Source organism: Crocodylus siamensis, chromosome 8 (assembly GCF_052110815.1).
Source record: "Crocodylus siamensis isolate JL-2025a chromosome 8, ASM5211081v1, whole genome shotgun sequence".
NCBI classification, from domain to species: Eukaryota; Metazoa; Chordata; order Crocodylia; family Crocodylidae; genus Crocodylus; species Crocodylus siamensis.
In genome coordinates, this window is record NC_143402.1 from 21,753,770 (window position 1) to 21,776,749 (window position 22,980).

The 22,980-nt window shown below is 48.2% G+C and overlaps 2 protein-coding genes across 14 annotated transcripts in view; both read left to right on the forward strand.

Annotated features, from left to right (window-relative positions):
• The window catches only part of STARD8 (StAR related lipid transfer domain containing 8), a 122,712-nt gene extending 114,722 nt beyond the window's left edge, over positions 1 to 7,990 (forward strand). For all 12 annotated transcript variants that reach the window (XM_090061156.1, XM_090061161.1, XM_090061159.1 and 9 more), the window contains 7 exons: positions 885 to 1,083; positions 1,874 to 2,072; positions 3,956 to 4,070; positions 5,393 to 5,617; positions 6,144 to 6,361; positions 6,619 to 6,795; positions 7,597 to 7,990. In XM_090061156.1, the coding sequence (XP_089917282.1) occupies positions 885 to 1,083; positions 1,874 to 2,072; positions 3,956 to 4,070; positions 5,393 to 5,617; positions 6,144 to 6,361; positions 6,619 to 6,795; positions 7,597 to 7,714 (1,251 nt within the window). In that variant the 3' untranslated portion in view covers positions 7,715 to 7,990. The remainder of the gene's footprint in view (positions 1 to 884; positions 1,084 to 1,873; positions 2,073 to 3,955; positions 4,071 to 5,392; positions 5,618 to 6,143; positions 6,362 to 6,618; positions 6,796 to 7,596) is intronic.
• A 137-nt stretch (positions 7,991 to 8,127) lies between these two features.
• LOC149858190 (uncharacterized) lies at positions 8,128 to 22,951 on the forward strand. Of its 2 annotated transcripts, XM_090061171.1 has the most exons (5): positions 8,128 to 10,769; positions 11,158 to 11,308; positions 11,829 to 12,037; positions 12,696 to 12,787; positions 21,413 to 22,951. In XM_090061171.1, the coding sequence occupies exons 1-5, from the start codon at positions 10,364 to 10,366 to the stop codon at positions 21,473 to 21,475; spliced, it is 921 nt and encodes a 306-aa protein (XP_089917297.1). In that variant the 5' UTR covers positions 8,128 to 10,363; the 3' UTR covers positions 21,476 to 22,951. The 2 variants fall into 2 exon arrangements, with proteins under 2 accessions (XP_089917297.1, XP_089917296.1); XM_090061170.1 differs by having other exon boundaries at positions 12,696 to 22,951.
• Positions 22,952 to 22,980: the final 29 nt, after the last annotated feature.

Consider the following 22,980-nt stretch of genomic DNA (forward strand, 5'->3'; position numbering starts at 1 on the left):
TTCCCTGCCCATAGCTAACCCGCAAGGAACCTTCCCCTTTCAGTCTGGTATCAGCTGGCCAGGACTTCTCAGTACTGCCCGAACATGGCAGGAGATGTTACTATGTCATAGAGTGAGAAGGACAATTCCTCTATGGGTGCCACTGTTTTAATCCCATTGGGGGCTGCTCCTTAACATCATATATTGCCATTCAGGGAGGTGTGGCATTGTTTGCCCTGGAAACCTCTTTAGTCCCAGTCTTTCAGGGACTGGTTCTTAATGAGTATAGGTCTCACACCCTTCTCAGTAGGTGAGGAAGAGGCCTCCTTTTTCAGAATCCAATCTCATATCCTGCTGCCACCACCAGCATTGTATATTGGAGGTACATATTTCTTGCTTTGGAATGGGCAATGGCAGATGCCAGGAAAACCATCAAGGTGGTGATGGGACTGTGTGCCCTGCAGAAGATTGGGGCTTATTCCAGTGTTAATTCCAATCTCTGTTTCCAAAGCTAAAGTCCTCACCTGGGTGCCCAGCACAACCTTCACACAGTGTGCCAATGTGCTTTTCCTAGAGTCAGGAATGGAGCTTTTCATTTAGCCAGTGATCTGAGACCCCTTCTTCTTGAGTGCTGCTGCCTTCTAAGCCTTCCCTTGTTCAGGGCCACACTTCCTGTGCTATGGAGAATATAAGCTTATTGGGACAGTCTCTTGATGGGCATCACAGAATGTGTCTTGGTCATCTGGTTGCCCAGACAGTGGAGCGCAGAGGCTGAGCTTGTGCCAACAGAACTTGATTTGGTGAGATCTGACATTGTTTCCAAACTTGGCTGTAACTCAGGGCTATGTTGGTGGACTGCGCTAGACTGCATTTTCTGAGCACTCTCCAATTCTCCTTCTGGGCAGGTTGGCATTTTCCGAAAGTCAGGGTCGAAGTCTCGGATCCAAGCACTGAGAGACATGAATGAAGCTTCCCCCAACAATGTGAATTATGACGGGCAATCCGCCTATGATGTGGCGGACATGCTGAAGCAGTATTTCCGTGACCTGCCAGAGCCTATCTTCACTAGCAAGCTCACTGACACTTTCTTGCAGATCTACCAATGTAAGTGCTACCCACAGGAGCAGAGCGAGGCAGGGTCCTTGGGAATGGCAGAGGTGGCCCAAGCTCTAGAGTCAGGTCAGAGACAAAGCAAGGGATGTTGCCTGGCTAAGAATGAAAATCAAAGACTCAGCAGCCAAGCCATTGTCACTGAGGTGTCTCCACAAAAATCCAAGAGTGGAGAGTCTGCCTGTGGGAACAGAGGCAGTTGTGTGAGAGCCAGACTTTATTCTTTATTTGCCCCTCCCAGTAGATGCCCTTGTGGTAAACTCTCCTAGACATACATTTTGCCAGCACTAACTGTTTCCTGTTGTGGGGCTGGCAGGCAGGGAGCAGTGACCAGAGCAGCCCTTTGACATGGAACAGGGAGAACAGCATAAAACCTAATGAGGAAATTGGCTGGGCCCTTTCCTTAGGCCTTGCATTTGTCACGAGTATTTTGACTGTAAGATTTGGTTGCCTAGTTGTGTTCTTCAGCTTGCTCTTGTGAAATTATAGACTGTTAATCGTAACTCCCTGAGACATGTCAATAGGTAGGATTTACATGCTGAATCAGTACATGAACAAGTGTCACTGTGACCAGCTCTCCATGAGAAGTGGCCTGTGGCCTGCAGCCTTGGCCTGTTGGACTGGACGCAGCTTCATTGTGAGGAGGACAATTACGTAGTTTCCTGAGGCCTCATCTCACTGCCCCCAGGTTCAGTCAGGAGCTCTGCCAAAAAACAGAGGGATCCCTAGAGCAGAGGGTCCCAGAGGTATAGTTGACCACACACTCCCTTCTCTTTGCCTTCAGTTGTCCCAGCAGAGCAAAGGCTGCAAGCTGTCCAGGCTGCCATTCTCCTGATGCCAGATGCGAACCGGGAGGTGCTGCAGGCACTTCTCTACTTTCTAAGCGAGATTGCCTCAGTGGAGGTGAATCAGATGACACCCAGGAACTTGGCAGTGTGTTTGGCCCCATCCATCTTCCACCTCAACGTGTCCTCTTCACCAAGGTAAGGGCACAGTGACTGTTGCACTTAATTTCAGTTAAAGGGTGGCGTGAATGGAATGAAATGATCGGTGATACCATTCCAGTCTCAAATTCAGATTTATTAAACACATAAGCAATTGCACTATTTGAGCAAAACCCCTAACAGTCTGTAGAGGTATTCCTTCCAAACAGTGCACAATGACTCCGCTGCCTAGGCATCATCAGAGCATCGGGGATCACAGACAAACACTCAGAAAATGACCATCTCTTTCTTTAGGCATCCCCTGTTCAGGAGGCATGCTGTTGTGGCAGACAATACCAGCCAGGGGAGTGCTGTCTTCTTGCTTTGTGACAGATCCACAAACTTAAGTTGTTTCCTTAGGTTTTTATACCCTTGTACAGCTCTCTTCTGTATATCCCATATAGGGTCATGCTATAGATCCTCACCAGTTACCTTTTACAGTGGTTCTTTCCTCATCAATCTGTCACCCTCAGCATGTTTCTTCTGAATTTACTTCACACCTACTGAGCCATCCTTGGTCCTTGGGTTTGTCTTGGTTCTCTATTCTATCTTGTTTTTCTAAATTCTCCAGCTGTCTACATTTTGTTTTGCCTACAACAGTTGTTTTTGTTGCCTCTGTGCTCATTTCCCTTTCCACTCATGGTGTTCGTTCAAACGGAAAAAAAATGGCCTCAGTTATGTCAAGGCAGCTTATGGGCCTACAATCCTTTAAGCTGTCCCAGTCCTTTGGAACTACACTCCAGATGCCCTGCACGTTCTCCCCTCCACACTCCTCTCTGTCCCCCCCCCGCCCCCTTGTCTTCCTTCCTGGAGATACTCCTTGGTCAATGCTCTGGCTGGTTGAGTGCCATCTGGCTGCACTGACTGATACTGATTCTGAAGCTGGGTCTGACTAATGGGAGAAAAGGCCTTTCTCCATTCCAAAGAGGTACCCTCAGCCCGTGTGCTCTCCTCACCAGAGTTTGCACAGGACAGGCTGATGAAAGAGCTTGCATCTCTCCTCTGCCAGGGCCTGAGGGGAGTTCCTTTGGGACCTAAGGCACAGTAGACAGATGCCAAGCTCTTGTGGCCAGGGCACTGTCTTCCTGATTGACTGTAAAACACTTGATTGACTGTAAAACACTAAGAACACCAGTGGCAGAGTAATTGCCATAGAGATCATGTGCCATTGCAGCCCAGTGCCATGCTCTGTGAGACGCATAGTTCTGCAAGCCAGAGTCCCAAAGCCTGAGCAACCTAGCTCACGTGCCAACTTTGGAGCTTGCCTGGCAATGCAAAGGAGCTGGATAAGAGCAACTGCAGTGCTGCTGTTTTACCACAGGGTGTCTCTCTTAATTTGTGTGATACCCTGACTCCTTTTTTTGTCAAGGTCTGTGGGGGCCACAACACTGCACTACCTCAGAGGGGGTGCTGTGAAGGTAAATGCATTTCAGATTGAGAGACACCCTGGTGCTATGCTGACTGAGGGCCAAATATGGACAGAGTGTAGCTAAACAGACTGACTTTGGGGCTGATGAATAAGTAGCAGCCAGGTGCTGTTGTGTTTAAAATATAAAGGGTTAATTGAGGGTGGACTCCTGCTCCTTGCCAGAGATGTAAATAGGAAGTGGTCAGAACCAGCCAAGCACCCAGGATTCATCTTTGTTCAGCTGCTGCAATGGGAGTCATGGTTCAGTTCTTGACAATAAGAATGGTCATCCCTCCCTATTGCCTTAAGCAGAAATGCATCTCCAATGTGACTCTTTTATTGTCTCCCGGTTCCAGGGCTGAAACACCCACTGGGTGGGCCCAGAAAATGCATCAGCCTCAACCCTCACTCCCTGTCCTGCTTGTAGCTCACCCCTCCCTCTGCTTGGGCTCACCATTTCCCATTTTCTTGGCAGGGTGGCTCACAAGAAAGGCCCCATGGGAAAGCCAGACCAGAAGGAGCTGGATGAGAATATGGCTGCCACCCAGGGCCTCTGCCACATGATCACAGACTGCAAGAAACTGTTCCAGGTGGGTGGGTAGTCACAGCTCATGCAGATCAGGGCTACCTGGGCACTGGCATGGCCCTTTCTGTTGTAAAGCTCAAGTAACTCTCAGGCACAAATGAGTTTGTGAGCTCAGGAATTGCTGTTATCCCCATTTGGCAAGTGAAGCACAGGGGGGATGAAATGACTATCCCTGGCCAGGTAGCTGGTAACTGAACTCAGGGTCTGTCTTCCCCATGCTGCCTTGTAGAAACTGGCCAGCTAGGGGCACTTCTGTGTATGCATTCAAGTAAGACTTGTTAAAAGCCTGAATTCTGTCTTTGGAAAAGGGCCAGAAAGAGCTGCATAGAAATAGCAAGTGACAATGCTTTTTACTGTGTGTTCATGTGGCTTGTCCCCAGATCCAATGCAACAGACAGGGTGCTGGTCTGTTGCCCTTGCTTGTTGGATGGGATTTGACTGTCACAAGTCTAGTGAGATGTACATCAGCTTGAGAACAAGCCCATGAAGGTCCCCTGCCCTGACACAGGGACCTCTGGGTTACTACACTCACTCCCCCCCCATTGTGGGTAAACATTTCATATCCTGCCTCAAAGGGATTAAAGGCCACCTGGGGAAGGATGCAGTTGTCCTTTGAAGCCATTTCTGGGTCTTGAAAATCACTGTGCCATGACATGAGGCGCTCGCTTTTCCCATGTGTCCCTGACCACTGACTGTCATGAAACCCAGTGCACTCAGCCCTGAGACAAACAGGCCAGAAGTGATAGTTAAGCCCACTGGTTTCTCACCTACCAGTGCGAAGGACACAGTGCACGGGACCAGCACAGACAGGTTGGTGGGCCTATATCCACCCCTCTCTGCTGGCCAGATGGGATGTTGTAGTGTTCCAGTAACTACTGCACTGCATCAATCCAAGGGTTTATGTAATCCAGCATCTTGGTTTTGACAGTTCCCTGGGTCAGATGTTTGAGAAGCATGCAAGAAACCCCCTAATTGACAGTTATTGAATATCCTGCCAGAGGGGTATTTCTGCTGAATCTCTTCACTTAGTGGTTGGCTTATTTTCTCTATTGAGATATTTTATCTCCTGCATTATGTGGCTGCACCCATCTGGTATCTAGGGATAGCAGCTGGGGAACCACGTGCGCCTGGTGAGCCTCAAAATCCTGGTCTGTCCTGACACTTGGGGTTCAGCAATGTTTGTGATACTGATGCTCAGCGCTGCAGTGAGCCTGCCAGCATGTGTAGGAAGGAAGAGGTCAGAACTTCCTGCTCCATTTTTGGGACATCAGGTGGGTGAAGACCTTGTAACAGCTTGGTCTTTGATGTTCCATGTTTCCTTTGTAGATCCCCAAAGACATGATGCTCCAGCTTTGCAACTCCTACCTGGCAGCAGATGCCTGTGCACTCCCTCAGGCTGAGCCCACACACCAGAATGTCCAAGGGGAGTGCAAGGATCTTCAAATTTTTTTGGATGACAGCATGCAGAGCCTTCTCAAGGAGTCGTCAGAGAAGTTTAAGGGGTGGCTCAGCACACCAGGGCCCCAGAACACAGAGATATCGTGCAAGAAGGTAACTGCCACATTGGGAAGGGCTTGCACACATTGGTGGATGTGGGGAAACTCATGCCAGACTGATCAGTGAACTGTGGGCTAGCAGATTCCTTTGTGAACCTAAGGAACATGTAATATGGTCATGAGCTGAATTGCTTCATCAGCTACAACTGGTACTTGTTTGGCTGGGTAGGGTAGTCAGCACTATCCACCCTATGCTGCTTGTGTGATGACAGTAGGCATCAGATGTTGGAAAATGAGCTAGCCAGAGTGAACCATAGGATACTCTGTGTCTGTCATCTGCAATAGAGAATCTCCTTGATAGGTAGTACAGCTGGGTGGGCCAGATACATAGGCCTCTGTTCAGGGATTTGCCAACTAGCTGGGCAGGTATGGCATGTTGTATCTCCTCCCCCCCCCATAGTGGGCAGGTTGCATGTATTCATGTCATTATCCCCATAGCAAAGGGAACCACCACATTAATCTTTTTACTCTTCGTTTTCTTGATTTGGTAACCTGACTGACTCTATTTCTTGCTCCCCCAGGTCGGTGATGGGCATCCTCTGCGCTTATGGAGGGTTTTCACAGAGGTAGAGGCCCCTCCCAATACAGTGCTCTACAGAATACTTCGGGAGCGACACCTCTGGGACAAGGATCTTCTGCAGAGCAATGTTATTGAAACCCTAGAGAACAACATGGAGATTTACCATTACATCACAGGCAGCATGCCGCCCCAACCCCACAGGGACTTCATCCTTTTCAGGTGAGGGAAGAAGGCAGGGGAAGCCAGACCAGGGTGTCCCCATCCCTCGCTTTGCAGGTTGAAGTGAACTGAACTTTCTAGCATGCACTTCCAGACTTATCCCTGTCACCTCCCCCCAGGCTGTGGTTTCCCACAGTACACTGCATTATAAAGAGACACATGAAAACCCAGTGGGCTTGGCAGAGGCAATGTACAACTCCTTGTTAGAGGTGGTTCAGAGGTTCTGAGCATGGGGTTTGTGCTTGTTCCCTGTACAGGAAATGGCACACAGATCTACCTCAGGGGACCTGCTTGCTTGTCTCCACATCAATGAATTGCGAGAAGCTGAAAGTGGAAGGAGGAGTCAGGGCAATGGTGCTAACCTCCCAGTACCTGATTGAACCATGTGGCATGGGCCGGTCCAAGCTGACACACATCTGCCGAGCTGATCTCAGGTAAATCTCAAACTTTGCCCTTAAGCCTCTGTTATTAGAGAGGTGTTGGTCCTGCAGAAATGGGAGCAAAGATCCTCTGGGTACCAGTGCTACGTCTGACCTCTCCACTTCGGTTCCCATCTGCACAGTAGGGATGGTATATCTTCCTGCAGGTGGCACTGTGCAACATAACAAGTTTCTTTCTGTACATGCCATATAAAAGCAATCACTAGTATAGCTCATCCCCCTCGCCCCTTTACTGTGTATTATTTTACTCTACCCAAGAGCACACATCATGTAGCTAAATGATGATGATAATGATTTGTACTGCAGATGGGGCTCTGTTTTGCTGTGTGTTATACAAACAGAATATAAAGAGTTCTTGCCTCAGAGCATTTCTAATCTAAATTAGGGAGGATACAGCAAAACACAAGAGTGGGAGTGGGGGAGGCTGGAGAGGGAGCTACCACTGAAGGGTGATCCAGTGAATAGGGGACTGGGCAGGAAGCCAAGGAAACTATCTTTGTTACCCAACTCAGCCTCAGCTTTCCAGAAGTTTACCTAGGCCCTCCTCTGTAAACTGGGGACCATAATTCTCTGGATCACCACAGTAGTGAGTTTAACAGCTAAGAGTTGCATGCAGCATGGGACAGTGGGGAAAGGACTATTTCTTCTAATGCTTGCTCACCTCAGAGCAGGTATGTTGACGCAGTCCATTTTAGCCAGGAATGACCACTACTGAAATACCTCTTCCAAGATGTTATATGGTTCTCCATTATTTGCTATCACCTCATCGCTCCCTCTCTACTATTCTTTCCCCAGGGGACGGTCTCCAGACTGGTATAACAAGACATATGGACATATATGTGCTATTGAGTTGGCCAGGATCCGCGATTCTTTCCCCACACTTAGTCCAAGTGGACCTGAGACCATGGTCTGAGCAGCTGTCACCCTGCTTTGGCAGAAGTGGAACAGAAGGGGGTCGTGTTTAAAAGATGGTTCCCTTGTTAGCAAAAACAAGAGCAAATGAGTTTCTTATGTATAAATACTGTACATTTAGAATATTAATATATAAGCCAGGTGGTAGAGCTGAGTGATGTTCACTCTTAAGAGATGTGTATTTTGTATTTAAGGGACAGGTTTTTTTTGTATCGACTCAGAATGGGGCTTGTGTTTCCTCATCTGTGTAATAATAAAATCTTAACAGCATCCAGTATCTGGTGGTGAGTTCTGGGTGTTTGCTGCCTGCTGCTGTCTGTGCATCATTCCTTTGCAGAACCACCCCAAAATGGGTGGCTGCAGTAGTGTGTGCAAGAACCTGCTAGGTTGTGGGTGATGCTAGGCTTTGGCAGGCCTGTCTGCTGTCCTGGGCCTTACACTGTTGCCTCACCCAGTGAATGCTCTGAGTAGGGCTCCCTGTTTCAACTTCTGTTTTCTGCTCCCTTTATTTTTCCAGGGCTGCTTCTGCCAACTGCTCTAGTGCCCTCTGTCTCCCCAACAGGAAAACATCGCATGTTCTTCTGTCTAAACCAAGCAATGCAGTCTGCCCACCCCCTCCACCTACTGTCTGTAAGTGTAGGTAATGCAGTTTGTTGCCAAATAGAGGACTTGCAGCTGTTTCAGAGCTGCAGAGATAATGCAATGGGGAGAGAGAGAAATGATTATGAAAAGATGACACCATATCCACAGCAGCTAGTTGAGTCTTGTGCTGAGCCAGAGGCAGCAAAGCCCTATCCCTGCTGATGACACCCATGGCAATGAGAAAGCACTGAAACTGCCTGCTTCATGCAGCCACACATATGGAAAGTGAGCACAGCTCAGTTACACAGACCCACTGGCAATCACTGTGGCTATATCTTCCTCCATAGTATCAGACACTGCTGCTGCACCTTGGAGCAGGAAGTCCCCATGTTCAGAAACTGTCTGAGATGAAGACAAATGCTTGGAAAATGTCCGTCAATCTCGTTAGGCATCCCCTGTTCAGGAGGCATGTTGTTGTGGCAGGCAATGCCAGCCAGGGAAGTTACCTGGACACAACAGTACCATGGTCATGGAAAGCTTTATGCACAGTGTTATAAGGCTTAACATGCACCTGGGGCTAGTGGCTAGGTACCACCAGGCAATGCTGATGTATATGGATATTGGGAGGAAGGCCTTTTTGAGATCCTGGTCTGTCTTGCATTGACTGGTATTTTGTCTGCAAATGCAGCTTGAGAGATGGTAGTGATGGTGTACAGAATGGGGTTCAAGGTGCTGTTGACGGGCAGGATGAAAGTAACCACTCAAGAGATTATGGTACTTATTCCAACAAGGATAGCTGGTCAGTAATGGTTGAGGTCCATGGCTGTTTCCCTAGAACATTGGTCCAGTGCTTTTTTGCTTGGCAAGATTTAGGCAGATTCTCAGATTCTGTTCTCAGACACAGGTACAAGACGGAGTAAGCCCAGTTAAATCAACAAGAAGTATTTCACAGCTACTGCTGTGTAAGTGAGAGCAGACTGATGCTTTGTGAGCATGAATGGTGAGAAAAAAAAGTCAGCTGACAGCACCCAGGTTCATGCCCCTCACCCCAAGCAAACAGGGTCTGAGCTGAGTGCCACTGAATTCATTACCACCTGCCCATCCAGATTCTCAACGTTCAGAGGGCAGTCCTTGAATCTGGAGATTGAGGTGAACACCTCCCACTGTCCTTCCCCTTTTACTCAGACCCCTTGTCCCCCCTCACCTTATGTTGCTCCCTCCAATGTCTGTTCCCAAATTCACCACGGTGAAAGCAGTCTCTGTTTTCATATCACAGGAACTTTCCTCCAAAGACAGCAAGAAAGAATTGGCATGAATACCTAATTGAAGCAAATTTGCCTAAACCAGAACCTGTGTTTTAGAGTTTTAGAAGAGGGCGCTAAACCAGAGGAGATGCCAGAAGTAATTTAATCTCTCAAAAATGGTGAATCTCCAGGCTCAATGGGTTCCTTCCGGAGTCTTATTAATTTATTAGAGAAGAATTAGTGCATCCATTTCAGAAGTTTTTAATAAGATACAGGAGAAAAAGATGTAGAAATTTGGAGTTTTGATTACACCAATTCACAGGAAGCATTGGATAAAGACAGAACAAATATACTGCTGTCCAGCAGTCAAACTTTTCAGAAGACCCGCAGAGTCAGTTGGGCCTGCTCCCGGAGGAGACGCACAGGTTAATGCCCATTGTGCCCCCAGGAGATGAAGAGCCAGACCTGGACTCCACAGGCCTCCCCCAATCCAGTGTAGAGCCAGGGGGTAAGTGTACTGGGGCCAGGAGAGGGTGGGCAAGCGCAGGGGCACTTGGAGGGTGCTGTAGGGGAATGTGTGCGTGTGTGCATGCGGATGGGGTCCATGCCAGGTGGGATATGCCAACACCGCCCCCCCCCCGGGTCCCTACTTATCTAAGGCCCCCGGGGGCCCCTTAAAAACAGCACGTGTAAACAGGCGCAGCTCTACTTGGGTGCAGCAGTTTCTGTGGGAGCTTGTGTGGAGGGGCACGCAGAAGGCACCTGAAGAATTGGTCCAAGCAAGGAGTCAAAGCCCAGAAGCCTGAAGAGGACCAAGCAGGGGCATGAACTTGCTACCAACCATGGTAATGACTTGTCATGCTCACAGGCCTCCTGGCACTGCCAAGATTGATGCACAGACAGAGCCCCTGGCCCCAGACTGCGGGAGCTGCCTGGCACAGCTGCTAGCAGCTGGGTGTGGGGACATCCCCACTTGTGGGGTGTGCTCCTTAGTGGAGTCTCTGGAGGGCTGGGTGCAGGAGCTTGAGGAGGAGGTACACCGGCTGCATGCCATCAGGACCCCCAAAGACTTCATCAATGGCTTCTGCCAGACCCTTCTCCAGAAGGAAGAAGAGAAGCAGACAGAGATGGTGGCCAATGAAAAGGCAAACCTGGAGCTACCTGGACAAGTCACTTCATGCTCCAGGACAGTGGGACCAGGGCTGCTCCTTCCCTGGCCCTGCACAACAGGTATGCTGCCCCCCACACATGAGGAGGCTCCAATGGTGACAGTGGAGGAGGAGGAAGGTAAGCAGCATGCTGCCACCCCGAAGAGGAGGCACAAGGTGGTAGTGGTGGGGGACTGACTCCTACGGGGCGCCAAGGGTCCCCTCTGCTGTCTGGACCCCCTAGCCTGTGGTCTGCTGCCTCCCTGGGGCCCGCATCCGAGAGGTCACAAAGAGCATCTCCAGGCTCATCTGGCCTTCTGACTACTACCCCATGCTCCTCATCCATGCAGGAACAAATGGCATGGCCAGGAGTAATCCAGATCAGGTCATGAGTGACTACAAGGCTCTGGGGGCTGGACTCAAGGGCCCATGGGCCCAGATAGTCTTTTCTTCTGTGCTCCCCATTGCAGGCCATGGACCCAGGAGGGAAGGATGCATTGAGGAAGTCAACCAACAACTCTGGTGGTGGTACCACCATGAAGGCTTCGGCTTCCTTGACCACAGCACACACTTCAGGGAGAGGACTCCTAAGAAGGGACAACATCCACCACACGTGGAGAGGTAAGTCCCTGTTCTCAGCCAGAATGGCCGATCTTCTAGATAGGGATTTAAACTAAGATTGTTGGGGGACGGGGAACCACTGACTGGAGCTTGCCTGGAGACCAACGTACAAGAAACCTCCATAGATAGAGACACTAGGAGAGCCACTTTTGTGGGAACTGAGGGAAGGCCCCCTTCAGCAACTCAATAGGAGGACTCAGGTGCCTGTACACTAATGCCAGGGGCATGGGAAGTAAGCAGAAGGAGCTAGCCCTTCTGCTCTCTGGTGGGCATTTTGACCTAGTGCAGATTACAGAGACCTGGTGGAATTCCTCACACGATTGAAGCATAGCTAGAGGGCTATGCCCTGCATAGATGGGACTGGGTAGAAAGAAAAGGTGGAGGTGCAGCTCTCTATGCGAGGGAACAGTACACCTCCTTGGAGGCTGACATCAGCTCCAAAACAGAATGGCTTGAAACCCTCTGAGTTGAACTACAGGGGGGTTAAGGTTAGGGTTATAACTGTAGGTATATATTATAGGCAACTAAACCAGGGGAAGGAACTCAATCATGAGTTTGCCCAAGAACTGGCAGAGGCCGCGCGTGCACGGGACATAGTCATCATGGCTGACTTCAGTTATCCGGACATCTCTTGGGAGGAACACGAGGGCAAGTTGGACCAGTCGTGTTCCTTCCTGACCTGCATCAAAGAGCTCTTCCTGGCTCAGGAGGTGCACGGGCCAACCAGAGGTAATGTTCTCCTAGACTTGGTCCTGGCAAAGGGCGGCAACCTGGTGACTGACTTAAATATAGGGCAGCCTGGACAACAGTGACTACGAAGCCATCATGTTCACTGTCTGTCACAAGGCAGACAAATCTGATAGCAGGGTTAAAGTCTTAGACTTCAAAAATGCAAATTTAAACAAGCTCAGGTCACTAGTATGGGTTACACTGCAGGACCAGGGACTGAAGGTGAAAGGAATGCATGAAGAGTGGTCGTTCCTTAAGGACATGATCCTTGAAGCACAAAGGAAGTCCATTCCCATGTGGAGGAAAGGTACCAGAAGGGCTGGGAAGCCCTCTTGGCTAAGCAGGGAAGAAATCACAGTCCTCCTAAGAAAGAAGAACGAGGCATACAAACAATGGAAGCTGGGGGCAGGCCCTAAGGAGGACTATACAACAACTGTTGGCACTTTTAGGGAATAAAGGCTAGGGCAGCAGAAAGGCTAAGGCAGCAACTTAACTTAGACTAGCAATGGGAATCAAGGACAAAAAGAAGCCTTCTTTAGGTACATAGGGAATAGGAGAAAAACAATTGGAAGCGTGGGGCCATTGCTCAACAACTCAGCACAGCTGGTTACTGGCACGCAGGCGAAAACTGAACTCCTGAATGACTACTTTTTTTCAGTCTTTCACCAGGGCAAGGGGAAGATCATGCCAGACAGGGTACAGAATGAACAGGACAGGAATGACTACCTTCCTACTATCACCATAGAACTGGTATGTGATCAGCTAAAGAAATCAGACATATTTAAGTCAGCAGGACCGGATGAGCTCCATCCGAAAGTGCTGAAGGAGCTGGCCGAAGTCATCACAGAGTGCCTGGCAAGACTCTTAAAAAATTCATGGTGCTCCGGGGAGGTCCCTGAGGACTGGAAGAGGGCCATGTTGTGCTCATCTTCAAGAAGGGGAAGAGGGAGGACCTGGGTAACTATATAGGTCAATTAGCCTAACTTCTATCCCAGGGAAAATCCTGGAAAAATTCATTAAGGAGTCTATGTGCAATAGGCTTGCAGAAGGTAGGATTCTGAATGATAGCCAGCATGGCTTTGTCATGGGCAGGTATCTCCTTTTATGATCAGGTAACTCGTCACCTGGATAAGACAGAAAAGGTTGACACTGTATACCCTGACTTCCAAAAAGACTTTGATGTTGTATCCTACACGGTTCTTGCGAGGGGGAACATCTGTTCACCAGAGCGCCCCAAGGGATGACGAGGTCGAACGGTCACAAACTCCTGCAAGACCGTTTCAGGCTGGACATAAGGAAGAATTTCTTTACTGTCCGAGCCCCCAAGGTCTGGAACAGTCTGCCATTGGAGGTGGTTCAAGCACCTACATTGGACACCTTCAAGAGTAAATTGGATGCTTATCTTGCTGGGATCCTATGACCCCAGCGGACTTCCTGCCCTTTGGGCAGGGGGCTGGACTCGATGATCTCCCGAGGTCCCTTCCAGCCCTAATGTCTATGAAATCTATGAGAAAATTGGAGGATTGTGGGCTTAACTGTGAGACAGTTAGGTGGGTACAATGCTGGGTACAGGTTAGGACCCAGAGAGTTCTAATGAACGGATCTGTGTTGTCCTGGCAAGAAGTGGACAGCAGTGTCCCACAGGGCTTGGTGCTTGGTTGAGTACTTTTCAACTTCTTTATCAATGATTTGTACATAGGGGTGAAGAGCTCATTGGCCAAGTTCATGGATGACACTTCTTACATTTCTGGGGGAAGCATGGTCATGCTTCAAGACAGGCTATGGGGGAAGCATGGTCACGCTTGAAGACAGGCTACAGATACAGCCAGATCTAGACAGGCTGGCAAGTTGGGCAAGTTGAACTAAATGAAGTTCAACATTGAGAAGTATAAAGTGCTCTACCTGGGGACAAACAACCTCCAGCACACCTACAGGCTTGGCGGTGCCAAACTGACCAACACCATGAACAAAAGGGACCTGGGGTTAATAAGAGACCATAGTATGAATATGAGCCAGTAGCGTGATGCTGTAGCCAGCAGGGCAAATAATACTCTAGCATGCATCTTCAGCAAAACCAAGTGATTCTTCTGCTCTACTCAGCATTGGTGAGACCCCAACTGGAGTACTGCATCCAGTTCTGGGCACTGTACTTTAACAAGGACCTGGTAAAGCTTGAGAGTCCATAGAAGGGCCACCTGTAGTATCAGAGAGTTGCACGGCAAGCCATATGAGGAAAGGCTGAAGGACTTGGGACTCTTCAGCCTGGAAAAGAGAAGGCTGAGAAGGGCCTTGGTGCCAGCTTACCACTATATCAGGGGAGTACATCAAGGGCTTGGTGAATAACTGTTCACCAGGGCAGCCTTGGGAAAAACCAGAAGTAATGGCCACAAACTTGTGGAAGACTTGTTTCAGGGGCAACATAGGAAAAACTTCTTCACAGTTAGGGTGTCCGGACTGTGGAATAAGCTCCCGCCAGAGGTGGTGCAATCATTTACCCTGGAAATCGTCAACAAGATACTGGACAGTCACCTTGCTGGGGTCACCTGACCCCAGCTGTCTTTTCTGCCTGATGCAGGGGGCTGGACCCGATGATCTCCCAAGGTCCCTTCCAGCCTTACGATCTATGAAAGAAATGTAAACCTCAACCGAAATCTGACTGAATTTGAGAAAATATTGGTCTCACCAATTAAACACACGGGGCTATTGTCTCTGTTATACAAAGCAATTTTAAATAGCCATATAGAAAGAAAAAACACTGTTTATGGCAAAGTAGGCTAATGACACTGGATCAAAAAGTAGGGCTCAAGTATGGGAGACCGTCTGGGAAAATGGTCCTCACACATCCATCTGCACAATTAATAAAAAATATTTTAAAATCCTGTATCAATGGTATTTCACCCCACTAAAAATTAAACACATGTATGGCAAACGTTGGAGGATGTGCAGCTAGTTGGGAGTGTAGAGCCAGATGGCAGCATATCCCTCAGACTTTGGGTGGTTCACCTTGTCCTGGTGAACTTTTCACCCGTTGACCCAATTATGAATGGAGTGCATGCTCAACTGAGACTGATCCTTTGGTGGAAAAGGTCTGAGGTAAATGTCACCTACCTAACCAGGTGCCAAGTGCACAAGAATGTGCTGTGAGCAAAAGATCATAAGTGCCAGGTGCACAAGTACTGGGTTGGCTATGTGGATGAGTGATGAGTCAGCCATGAATGGCTATAAAAAGAGGTTCCTGCATGAGTTCTCCTGTCTCCTGCGGTACGAGTGAAGGTGATTAAAGGTGGTGTGTCCCTCTTGCTTGTGTGTATGTGGGACTAAGTGTGGCTGGAGGGCGGGACGGCCAAAAGCTAGTGCGACTGTCCACGTACAAGAGGTGTGTGAGTGGCAGGAGATCGTCAGCCGTGTGCTTGGTGAGAGCTGTGGGTGAGGTCGTGTTGTGTGAAACGTTGTAGTATGTAGTGTGAATGTAGTCCCCCGCAAGTATGCAGTGTGAGTGAAACGTTATTGGAGTGGTTGCAGTTGTAAATAATTTTAAGTCAACAGCAGACTTGTAGATAGCGCTGCCCAAGAATGGCACTCCAGGTGGCACAAGTACTGTGCCTTGGCTGTTGCAATGGTTATAATTGTGATGGAGATTTTTTCAGTACCAAAACCCATCAAGGAGGGGACTATTGAGGCTGAAAGCCGTAGCGTCCCCCTGGGTGGTAAGTAGGTGAACTTCTGACCCATTACTGGCGTTGACCTACTTAGAGAGAGTTCTGCCCCGCAACAGCTGAGGCAGCAGGAAGAATGTTGCAACACCTGTGTGAGGTAATGTGAGAGGTGATTGGTGTAGAGTGTGAGATGACTGACAGGTGTCAGTCTATATAAAGTGATTGCACCTGAGAGGCATGATCGGTGTGTGGGTGAGAAGCGCTTGGTCAGGGAATGAACAATTGAGTGTACTGTTGGTGTGGATGTCCAGGGGATGCTGACCCGAGGAGGGGTCACCCTACCTGTTGAGCAAGTGATCGATCATTGTATGTGGGCCAGAGTGGGTGCAGACCCGGGGCAGTCAATCCCCTCGGCTTGTGTATGTGTATGGAAGTGAGGGCCTGGGAGGCCAATATCCTCACAGGAGTAGATATTGTGGAGATAGCAAGCATGGATTGGTACGAGAGGTGTGGCTATCAGCTGAGTGCATATTGATAGTTGAGTGAGAGCAAGTTCATTATTGTTGTAGATCTTGTTATTTCAATAATAAATTTATTACTCCTCATATTGTGCATTGTTTTATTTATTAATTAGCATGGCATTAGGTGGGGCCAGGCCACAGACCAATGCCTAGCAAGAGCAGCCTGCCTACTTCCTTAAGAGAGGCAATTAGAGTGGGTATTAACAACTCCCATTTGTGTAATTAGTTTGTGTCCTCTACAATTGGCATCCCTGGGTGGGCAGTGCCTTATCTACATATTTAATTAGTATAATTAATTAGTGTTGTTTTGACACCTTAAAAGAGGATCCAGATTGGGTGATTCCCTGATTCACTGTTGACCTAATTAGCAACAGTCAGTGTGGCTGTCTGAGGGACCTGGACCCGAAGAGGGCTTGCCAAACCTTTGTGTAATTTTGACTGTGTGAGATCTGAGGAAGCGTCATTGGTTTTGTTTGTCACTAAGGATAGATGATCCAACTCCAGTTCAGAGAAGTTAAAAAGTCCAGGAAATCTTAGATCATCCTTGACTAGATGCCCAAAATAAAAAGTGTTTGAAGATTTAGTTAAACCTGGAATTACTAGAGTTTCAACAACTTAGAGGAACACCTTATTAAGGAGGGCAGATACCTTATGGCAATCCCATAAGAAGGTTAAAAGAGCAGCTAAACCTTTGGAAAAAAGGTAAACCAGTATTTTGGAAAAGGGTTGAAGTGGCCAATAGTTCACCATCAGGAGATGACTATAGAAGATGCTGTTGTCAAACTGAAAAAGCGTTGAGCACCCTTTCCCCCCAATTTGGAGGGAAAGAGAGTAACTGTAATGTGTGCGAGTGATTCGGTGTGTGTTTGTTGTAACCCACTGGAATGGAGTGAGTGTTTGAAAGCAGAATGTCATGGCAGCGGCTGGTGGCTCTGAATTGCTGACCAATAGTTTGGAGGCGAACACTGAAATTCTTGCAGATCCAGATAAAATGGACCGCATCGTTGTCCGAAGTCAATGAGCAATTTTGACAGAATCGGAGATAGGGTCATTGAGTGGAAAAAGTGACAGCAACACCTGGGGAGCTGTGTTATGGTGCTATGAGAGACTCAGCAGTGGTTGTGCAGTTTCATTAGAAGTTGACGAGGTTATCGATCTCATCAGCAGTATTGAAGTTGACAAGGTTATTGACCTCAATAGCTTCGGAAAGACAACTTTGTTGGTCTCACTGAATGTAGCAGTAACTTCACCAGTTTTGCCAGAAGCAATGCCAGTTTTGCCAATTTTGCCAAGCGGGATGACAATGCCAGCCAGATTGGAAAGTCGGGAGCAGATCCTTTGTGACTGTGATTTGTGATCCCCAGACTGAATGGACATACATTATTTTCAGGAGTGGGGAGGAACCCTTGTTCTGTGTGCCTGTCTCTGTTTGATGATCCATTCTAATGCTGCCTTGGCATGGGCGGCTAGTCTTAAGTGCTAAGTAGTCTCGTGTAAACCCTGGAGAGATCCTCCATCAAACCCGCCTGCCACAACTTTGGATAGATCTTCACTGTGGGGGTCCCCTTTGAGGATGCCTCCAGAGTTGTCACATCCCATGGCAGATGTCCACAGGGCTCCATCCTCCCCTACACCCTGGCCATACGCCAGCCTTTGAGACGAGCCTCAGGATCTTTTGCGGCTAGCCCTCAGATGATGTCTTCCTCGATTCTCATGCTTCCTCCTTTGCGGACGGGTGTCTGAAGCTCCAACTAGACCCGGGAGGGTTGGGACGCTTTGTCTTCGGAAACATCCCTTCTGATGCTCCTGATATTCTCAGATGGATGCCACCGATCGCTGCCGCATTCCCATATCGCCTGTGATCTTCCATCAGGGTCTTTGAACAGAGTAAGCCCTCGCTAGGTGCGGAAAGAAAATAGGACCAAAAGGAAGAACAAAAAGAACCACACCAACAACACAAGACAAACAAGCCAAGGGGAATCCAAACAAGGAAGGAAAAGGATCAGAAGAGGAAAAAAAGAAGGTAAAGAGGAGGGGAAACCATAGAGCTGTAGGCTCTTCACCTCCCCCCCATCCAGTGCCTTAGGCAAACGCATCCCTTGGGCTGGGACCCTCACCTCCACCCCAGCCAGGGTCGCCTTCAGCTCCTGCTGGAGCCGCCTCTAGCCCAGCATCTCTGCGCCGGCCAACTCTGATGTGAGCTCTGATGGCGGCTCCTGCTGCCACCGTTGCTGGGCTCTCTGCCGGTTCCTCTGGTGTGCTCCAGTGCGGGTCACTCCCAGCGTGAGGAGCTCTTGCAGCCCCTCCTGCTGCAGCCACTTGTCTCCACGCCTGTTCTTTGGTTCCTTGCCAGTGCTGGGAGCCTTCAGTGCAGTGATCCCCGCTGCTTCTCCCACTCCCAGCATTGCTGTTCCCCTGCTTTTGGGGCCGGCTTTTATCTTCACCGGGCAGTGTCCCCAGTTGACGTCACCCAGCTGCAGCTGTAGGTGGGTGCGGCTCATGAATTGCGCGGGCATCTCTCCCCAGTGTGCCCCATCACTTCTCCGGTGTCCTGCAAGCAGTGAGTTTTTCCCTTTTCCATTTGTCTCAGGCTTCTCTGCAGGCATGGTTTCCCGCTCACCTGTTCTTACATCCCTGGGACATTCTGATTTGTGTAAAATCCAACGAGTCCTGAGCATGACTGAAAACTGTATCCAGCCAGATGACGGTTAAATAACAGGCTGTCAGTTTAATTTGTTACAACCTATGCATATGTTAATTTGGTGCTTTATTCATTGTTGGCTATGTTAAGTTACTGTGTGTACATATATGGTATTGTGTTAAGGTTATTAATTGGTAAATGTAACAATATAGCATATGATGAGCCCCCCATGTATATGGATAATGGTAATACTGAGGGGGTATGTTTGTGGCTGTTTGTTGTAAGATTATAGTAAAGATAGATCCCAGTATGTCTGCAGATGAAAGCGGATACTACAGGTGTGAGCTGCCATGGTTGTGATTGTGTTTGATGGGTAAAGGTGCATGTCTTGTGGATACTGTTGCCTCAAAGATTGATGCCACACCGGCACTGCTATGTCGGGCGAAAGGGCAGAGGAGCACTATGACCTGGGACACTGGTACCCAATCAAAGGTGTAATGGACATTGTGTGATTTCATGCAACCAAATCAAACAGGGGAGCCAGATGATCAAACATGAAGAGCCAGATGACGGCATATCCCCTGGCCTTGGGTAGTTCACCTAGTCCTGGTGAACTTTTGACCCATTGACCCAATTATGCATGGAGCGCATGCTCAGTTGAGACTGATCCTTTGGTGGGAAAGGCCTTGGGTAAATGTCAAGTGCTGAGTGCACAGGAAATGTGCTGTGTGCAAAACAGCATAAGCGCCAGGTGCACAAGCACTAGATTGGCTCTGTGGATGAGTGACAGAAGTTAGCCATTAATAGCATAAAGGGACTGGTGGGAATATTGTTGTTGCCTATTACTGCCGTATGATATGTATTTCCTATTATATGATCTATATTTGTTATTATCCCTTATTTTGGTGTTTTTGGTTATTCTCTAATTAATTATATTTAGCAGTGAGGTAGCACCAGGCTGCAGGTGTACACCTTATGGAGAGCAGGCCGCCCACTTCTTTCAAATTACTTTGGCTAATTAAGCACTTCACTAATTGGTCCTTCAACAGGAGAATGTTCCCTCATGTAGTGGACATCTCTCACAAGTAAGCTGTCCTGTGAGAAGTTTGGAGACACAGCGAAGAAAATAACAGGGTGTCAACCATAGGCAACTGGTGCCACCTTTGTCAGGGACCAGTCAGCGACTAGTGGAGGAGGTCCCCCCACAGCCAATCTCACAGACTGGGGCTGGGTCCCCTGCGGCTGATCCCACTGACTGGGCTGATCACTGCAGCCGCTTCTGGAAGTGTAAAATGTGAAGCAAACCAGTGGCAGAATACTCATCCTAGCAAGCATGTTCTAATGAAGTACTTGGGTATCTAGACTGTAGCTGTATTGGTCTAGAGGCAAAAGGAATTTTTTTTAATAATTTTTTAATAACAAATTTTTTTTTTGCAGACATCTAGCTGGTCTAATAAAAGATATCACCTCTACCATGAATGCAGTATTTAGGAAGACACAGTGGGCGCTTTAGTACTTTTGGAACTACTAAAGCATGGCGTAGCAGCAGCTTGTACTGTGCCGAATGCTGGGTGCATGGTTATTTTTAGCCACTGTTTTGCCGTAGTGGTGTGCTACAATGAGGGAGTGCATTCCTACAGTGACGTAGCATCATGTGTAGACATGCCTAGTGAGTCACACAGGTCAAAGAGCAGAGTGTAAATCCCCCCAGCTCCCAACCCAACTTGTTGCTTGCTTGTCAATGCAAAAGAAGTGGATACAAGTTGAGGCAACTGCAGCGCTCCTTTCACCACAGGATGTCTCTGTGACTCGCCACCGGTATCAGTCCTTCCTCTGTGATGCCCTGACCCTTTTTGTGAAGGTCTTTGGGAGCTGTTGAACAATAGGCAGACCTCCCATCCTTGCCCGAGCTGAACAGGCAGTTTTTTTGCAAAACCAGTCAAGTTTCCAGGCTTCATCTTTTCTGATCAGTTAAGGTCGTCATTCAGCTCTCCCTGTAGAATGATTCTCCTTCCTATTGCCCTGAGCAGAAACGTGCTCTTGGGGCCTAGACTGTGAGGGGCATGAAGACCACCACTGCTAACTTCCTAGTGTGAAGCAAGAAACTGAAAAGGGCCAGCACGGACTGGAGCAAGAACCGGTGCCTCTGGGAAAAGCAAATTTTTCTAGCCTAGTGGGAGGATGTGGTTTCCCTCCCCTAATGTGCATAAGGATTAGCCATGGAGTGGGAGTGCTTTTAGCTGTGCAGCTCCTTGCAGGCATACTGTGCATCATTTTTCATAGGCCTGGCTTGTGCCTTATTTTGTGCAAAGCTATGCTATGTTTTAGCACCTGCAACAGCATCAGTTAAGCATCAGCCTGTGTTGGGAAGCAGATACCAGATTTACACCTGCAGCATGCCTCCGGTGTGACTATATTATATTGTATCCCGGTTTCAAGGTTGAACCACCCGCTGGATGGGCCCATAGGATGCATCAAACTCACCCCTCACTCCCTGCCCTGCTTGCAGCTCACCCCTCCCTCTGCTTGGGCTCACCACATCCCATTTTCTTGGCAGGGAAAAGGCCCCATGGGAAAGCTAGACCAGAAGGAGCTGAATGAAAACATGGTCATCAACTAGGGCCTCTGCCCTGTAATCGCAGACTGCAAGAAACTTCCAGATGGGTCATCACTGGTCATGTACAGCAGGGCTACATGGGCACTCGTGAGCTCAGGAGTTTCTTTTATCCCCAATTGGCAAGGGAGGCACAGGGGAGATGAAGTGATTACCTCCAGACAGGTAGCTGGTAACTGAACTGTTATAAACTGTTCTAAGTCATTAAAATTAGGGTCAATATAACATCCTAATCATTCTCCATTTCTTTAATACCTTCTGCAACAAGATTTTCAAATTTCTATTTGTTTTTCTCCATTTCAGCTGAGCTGCCATAAGTTTTGTCATCTTTGAGATACCTCCATCACATCAAGAGTTTTTGCTGATGCTGCTGCCTGTGAGGCAGCTTCCATGAGCTAAATCTACCTCCTCGAGAACACCTGTGCTACTCCTACTTTGTCAGTGCTTAATGTCAATGTTTTTCTAATTGGGATGGCTTCTACTCATTTAGCAAATGTAGCTACAATTAATAAAGTGTTATTTCCAAGTGGACTGCCTCAGAGCTGTGATATAATCATTTTGATGCCATTAATGAGTAGGTCTGCAAGAAGTGGGTCACATCAGCCATAGGAAAGCAAGTCATACCTGAACTCTGCAATAATAGATACTCTTTCTTACGACAGGGATTAGACGCGTTGCCCTTGTTAATTTGGGGAGACCCCAGACCCATGATTCTCATCCAGCGTGATGAATTGGGTCACGCCAGCCTGCCGCCTGAAAGTTACCCGCAACTCTGCAGCTTCATTTCTAAAACAATCTCTCTTGCTCTTTTGGTGTCTGCGTGACACCAGTTTCTTTTTTAACTCTGCCTCCTAATGCCTTCCTTAAAAACCATTTTGAACTGTAAATGGTTTGCACCAAATTATGTTTGCTCTTCAGCTTCCCAGCATTTCCTCACTCATAAGCTTTCTGCACTCCACCCTCAAAGCGTTGTTCTTCATGAACTTTGCAAAGAACTTTTTTTCCAACTATTCAGTTGGTCTAATAAAAGATATCACATCTCCCCAAAGAAACTTGCCTGCTTATATTTCACAAGGCAAGCTGTTCCAACCCAAAACACATCCTATGGGCACTTTATCTTGGGTTTTGTTAAATAAACCTTTGCAAACAGACCTCCAGGGTCCCTCATGCTCTTGAGAGTAAATGCGTCCCAGTGGATTTCACCTTTCCTGAATACGTATTTCTCAACATAAACAGTTAAGGGGCTGATCGTGTCGACTTTTTTTTCCCTTGAGTGCCCTAAATAAACATGCCCTCAGGTAAACAGCCTGCAAATCTGTCACCCCAAGTTGCTGTAACTCCATTTTCTAGTGGTCAACTTAATCTGTTCCTTATCTAAAGTCTGGCCTGAGCCTGGAGTCCCATCTGGGTGGCAAATAAAATGCTGGAAAACAAAATTTAGGAACAGAAATTTGGTTCTTCTCTCAGTCCGTGGGCTGACCTCCCAATGACACAGCCCTCTGCAGAGCAGA

Bases quoted from the DNA above. Each gene is read 5' to 3' on its own strand.
- LOC149858190 (XM_090061170.1), top strand. From the start codon at position 10,364: ATGAACTTGCTACCAACCATGGTAATGACTTGTCATGCTCACAGGCCT. The intron at 11,309-11,828 runs GTAAGTCCCTGT...TATATATTATAG, and splicing joins CATCCACCACACGTGGAGAG to GCAACTAAACCAGGGGAAGG. The intron at 12,038-12,695 runs GTAATGTTCTCC...ACTTTTTTTCAG, and splicing joins GGTGCACGGGCCAACCAGAG to TCTTTCACCAGGGCAAGGGG.